The sequence below is a fragment of the Etheostoma spectabile genome, chromosome 2 (genome assembly GCF_008692095.1).
Source record: "Etheostoma spectabile isolate EspeVRDwgs_2016 chromosome 2, UIUC_Espe_1.0, whole genome shotgun sequence".
Classification (NCBI taxonomy): domain Eukaryota; kingdom Metazoa; phylum Chordata; class Actinopteri; order Perciformes; family Percidae; genus Etheostoma; species Etheostoma spectabile.
In genome coordinates, this window is record NC_045734.1 from 9,167,472 (window position 1) to 9,172,709 (window position 5,238).

The 5,238-nt window shown below is 43.3% G+C and overlaps 1 protein-coding gene across 1 annotated transcript; it reads right to left on the reverse strand.

The window, feature by feature from the left end:
- Positions 1–617: 617 nt before the first annotated feature.
- Positions 618–4,246, reverse strand: pou4f2 (POU class 4 homeobox 2). The gene is made up of 2 exons (XM_032540635.1): positions 3,383–4,246; positions 618–3,035 (listed from the first exon to the last, which is right to left on the reverse strand). Exons 1-2 carry the CDS (start codon positions 3,587–3,589, stop codon positions 2,103–2,105), a joined length of 1,140 nt encoding a protein of 379 aa, XP_032396526.1. The 5' UTR covers positions 3,590–4,246; the 3' UTR covers positions 618–2,102.
- Positions 4,247–5,238: the final 992 nt, after the last annotated feature.

Consider the following 5,238-nt stretch of genomic DNA (forward strand, 5'->3'; position numbering starts at 1 on the left):
CAAGTCTGCGCTCCAGGGACCCATCCAGCTCTCCATAGACCCCCTGATTAGACTCTAATAGAATATTAGCATTTGCTCTCAGGTAAGGCAACAGTGAGTCGCATAAGCTGGCAGCAAGTCGGTGGAGAAGCCACGTGTGTCTTTAAAATTGATGGAATATAGAGGAAAAGGGGCTCTTGAAGGCCTGCTTTATGGTGAGGCCTGGAGGAGGACGATGCTGAGGCCAAATAGCTGTTTGTAATTACATTATCATTTCAGTTATTCATCTCTAATATTACCTAGGTAGTGGGGGAACAGATTGGGTACGGGGTGGGGGTGGGGTGGTGGTGGTGGTGGTGGTGTCTTGCCCATGGGCATTGTGGCAGGGCTCGTGGCAGTTTGCAAAATCAAAGCTGACACCTTTTGGTAACGGTAAACTCACGTTATCTTTAAAAAGAAATGGCAACATTTGTAGTCAAATAAGTCTAAAGAATCCACAAAATGTCTTTCCAAAGCTGCGCAGCCCACAGCTAAAGCGTTTCCAGCCTCCTCATCAATAAATAAATAGATGAATAACTAAAAGTATATTCATGTCTGGATGAGTCACATTACACAGTGTAGTCATGGAAAACGTTGAATTAAATGTTAAAGTTTGTTCTTTAATGAAACACATATTGCAATTCAATAATTAAATAAATTAAAATTACATGGATGTAATAAATTAATAGAATTATTTAACCAGGAACCAAAAGCAACATACATTACAGAAATAAGTTACCTCAGCTAAAACAGCAATACAGCAAAAACCTGTACGGATATATTTATGTGCATCGACTGGTTCCAATGAAATATTTACATTGTACACGTATACTTCCATGAAGCTGTTTCTTTTGTCTTCGAGAAAAAACATTACTTAAACAAGGTGATTTTTAACAAGCAACGACTTCATAATGATGCGCGTATATTTATACAAATAAATAGCAGAAAACATACACAAAATAATTTAAAAAGAGAATACTATCTCATATATATCTCGATTGTACCGTCTCAAATGTGAGAAATCGTAAACTAAAATTTGTGACTGCATGTTTCACAGTCGTTTCCCTTTAAACCAGGACAACACGCTTAACTTGCTGTCAGACTGTGATTTTCTCAAGCAAAACGAGGGGGGGGGAGGGGGGGGAAATCCCAATAAATATATAATGAAGTAAACATGACCTCACTCAATAAATAGTTCATAAGATACCGGCCCACACTGGATTGTAAACTTATTGCAGACGGCAAGAAATCATATATTTTTTTTAATTGCGAGGTTCTATGAAATCCGCACGTGAGTCACTATTTCGATATTTCCACATACTGAGGCCTAATAATAAACAACCCTACCTTGATCCAAACCCCGGGTATCTTCAAAATAGATCCCTGACTTTGATCACACATGGTAACAAAAATAAGTGGCATTAATTACACATTTAGACACAAAATGAAGTGTGTGACAAGTAAATTATTAATTTACAGAGGGTTATTTGGCAGTAATCTAATATTAGCTTTCAAGACCATGTAGTGTGTTATCCTCTTAATCCCCTTATGGACCCTGACTAAATGTCAGACTGCATCGTCATAAACTCGGAGGGAAAAATGTAGCTCATCCTATAAGCCAAAAATATAAACACCAATAGTCACCAACCAAGTGCTTTGGGTTAAACTAGCCCCGTTGTGTGTAAATAACAAACGCTATTTTCAGTGGGGCTATTTCTGCTAACGCCAACTATAGTCCTCATTTGAAATGAATCATGAATAAAAACGAAAGCATAGAGTCCTGTAAGTCCTACTGCGTTGACATTAAAAAGGTGAAGCATAGTAATTGTGGAAACAGTGGTGTCTTACTTGCTCTGTCAAACGGTGCTTTACTTGACTCCACGTCTCCCCTTCAGCGAGTACAAGACGTGACTGTGGATGTTTGTTTTTTTTTTCAGACATTGTTCAATTTTTTAGGAATTTTTCGAAGTTCAAAGCACAAAGTCATCGATGATTGAAAAAAAGAAGGTGTGGGGTAGGAAATATGATACAAATCGTCTCTAAACAGTCCCAAGTCTTTCAGTGGGCGGTGGTTTAAAGCGATTTTAGACGCATGCAGAGTATTTCATTCGTTTCTGTTTCTGTCGCTGGTTGCAAAACCAGACCCGCACCACGTTCTTTTTCAGGTCCAGCTTCTCTGCGATTGCTGCGATTTTCTCCGAGGAGGGACGCGGCTGAATGGCAAAATAGGCCTCCAGTGATCTCTTCTCTGGCGCCGCTATCGACGTGCGCTTCCTCTTCTTCTCCGCGCCGTTGAACAACTCGGGTTTATTAAGTTTCTCCCTGTGTGATTTCTCGGCTTCTTCTAGCCAAGCTTGCAGGATGGGCTTCAAAGCAATCATGTTGTTGTGAGAGAGCGTCAGGGACTCGAATCGGCAGATGGTGCTCTGGCTGAGGGAGCCCACCCCAGGAATCTTCAGGCTGGCTAAAGCTGACCCTACATCCGCCTGGGTAACCCCTAGTTTGATCCGTCTCTGCTTAAACCTCTCTGCGAAGGCTTCCAAGTCCCTTGGATCGGCGTCCACGTCGCTCATGCCCATGTGCTGTTGTAGCCCGTGGGCGTGAGCCATGTTGATGGCTGCCTGGTGCATGTGGTTCATGCCAGCCATGTGGGCAGGGTGCGCAGCCGTGGAAACCACCGAGCCATCCGGCCCTGCCATGGCTCCTAGTGTCAGTCCCGGGGTGATGTGGTCCAGCAGGTCCCCCTCCAGTGCCTGGTGAGGCTGGTGATGGTGGTGATGGTGGTGGTGATGGTGGTGTCCAGACAAGGCGGACGGATGAGAAATAGGCACCGAGGAGGAGGAGGAGGAAGACGAGGTGCAGGGGAGAGTGTTCATGGTGTGGTAGGTTGCGTCCGGCTTGAAGGGACTGTGATGTGGAGGGTGGTGGTGGCTCTTGGTCTGCGAGACTATATCCACCGCCGCTAGAGCTTCAGCCCGGGCCAACAAACTCTCATCCAAGCCTCCGAATATATTGCTCTGCAATTGCAAATAGAATGCACACATAGCTGTCAGCAGGGAATTCTCCCTCCACTCCTCGGTTTAAAACATTTCCACAATGTGAAGAAAAAAAAAAGAAATCCCCCCCCCCAAAAAAAGGAGCACACAAAACAAGACACATGCAACATCCCAGGTCATAAAAATTAATACGCAAGGCAAAGCCTACTGAATACATAAGTTGAGCTGAGGAAAAAAAAAAAAATATGGAGGTGTTGGGGTGATTTGCTGTGCAGACATGAAAAAAACATCAAGCAAAAGAAAAAAAAAAAAAAAAAAAGTGGGCTGTCAAAATGTGCCTTTAAGCAGTGATTATGCAGAATACGTACCGGTGGGGTTGGGAGACAGGCTCTGCGCATCGCCTCCGAGCTGCTGCCGCTGCTGCTGATGATGGTGTTGCTGTGTCGGGAGGACGAGCAGGACGATGAGGGTGCATTGGAATTGGAGGATGAGGAATGCAACGAGTACTTGGGTTCGGGCAAGCTGGCGTGAGCCATGGCAAAAGGCTGCTTGCTGTTCAGAGACATCATCATCATATTTGCGGGCGATCCAAGCCTCGGCAAGTTCCTTTTAATAAGTTAAGACTCCGCCTCCTCGGTCGGGAGTTGAAGCCCAATTGCTTCGCGGGAATCTCAAGTCACTGTCGAATAAAGTGAAGGCTGAAGATGGTCGTCCAACGCTGAAGTTATCACATCTATTTATTATTACTGGCGGAGGTATGGAGGTGTCTCGTCTGTGTGGCAAATGAAATAACGCAGGCGCCGACAAGCCATGCAAACTGAGCGCAGCCGATACCTTTTCCGTTGTGGACTTGTGGCGCGATTGTTCAAAAAAAAAGAAAACAAAAAAAAAAAGAAGAAGAACCTGTTTTTGTTTTCTCCTGCAACCGTTTCCACCTTGTATTATATATTTTTTTGTTGCCTTGGATTTTTTTGGTGTGTGGCAGAACTCCTCATAGACGACGCCAGAAAAAAAAAAAATGAAAAAGTTTCTTTCCGTCTCTTAGGATTTCCAAAATACTTCAAGTTTCAAATAATTGCCGCTTTTGTTGACCTGTTTGGCTTTTGTGTGAAAAAGTTTCCGTCTCGAAATGACCGTAAGTGAGAAGTAATGGTGGTGACAGTCTCTGTGCTGTACCTCTTCGACTACGTTGAATGCTGCGGGGACCCGAACTGCCTCTGCTCTGAGGCGAAGGGCAGACTGAGTCTCTCTCCGCCTCTCTCTCTCTCTCTCTCTCTCTCTCTCTCTCTCTCTCTCTCTCTCTCTCTCGCTCTCTTACACACACGAACGCAAGCACCCCTTTTCTCTCTCTCTCTCTCTCTCTCTTTCTTTACAGCTCTCCTAGTCTCTCACCCTCTCACATACCACACACACACACACACACACACACACACACACACACACACACACACACACTCCTTTCGGCTGTACCTGAGAAACCCTTTCATGATTTATTATTCTTCATTAGCCTCACCATCACCACCGCCGCCGCCGCCGCTGGGGACTCTGCGCATGGGCAGTCTGCGACAAGGCATTTATTTCAAATGACTACTTCTTACCACCAACACCTCGTTACCGCCACGTCTTATGAAGTTTGCCGACTTTTCCAATAACGATTTATTGCAACTGAAAATATGTTATTGTTGAATATGGACAAATGGACTTTAGCCTTTGCCAAACAGACAATTGCGTCTCTGATAAATACCATGGACAGCTCCACACCACTGATTTAGGCCAGAATACATCCACGTTAATATCGTATAAAGTCAACCATATAGGCTATAATCCTAACTGTGATTTTATTATAACACCTTAGCCTACGTTAAAAATAAAAGTAATTAAAAAACCTAATCTAATAGTATTGGCAACTGCTGATTAGTAGCCTATATCTGATTAGTATAGGCCTAGCCTATTTCTATCTTAATTTAATTTCAGCAAATGATTCATATTATCGCTTGCAATTTTTTCTCCTTTGTTGCCCCGACCCTTGTATTAATTTGGAAGGAACGTGTAGAAAATACGAGAAATAAATAACTAAACTTTGTGAGAAAATTATAATATTTTGTATTGGTTTTTTTTTGCATGGTGTTTGGTGTGCAAACGGGGCACGGTACTTGAATGACGACAAAGTGGATATTTAAAATAAAAATAGCACCGTTTAATTGCAAATCTATATACTTGCCAT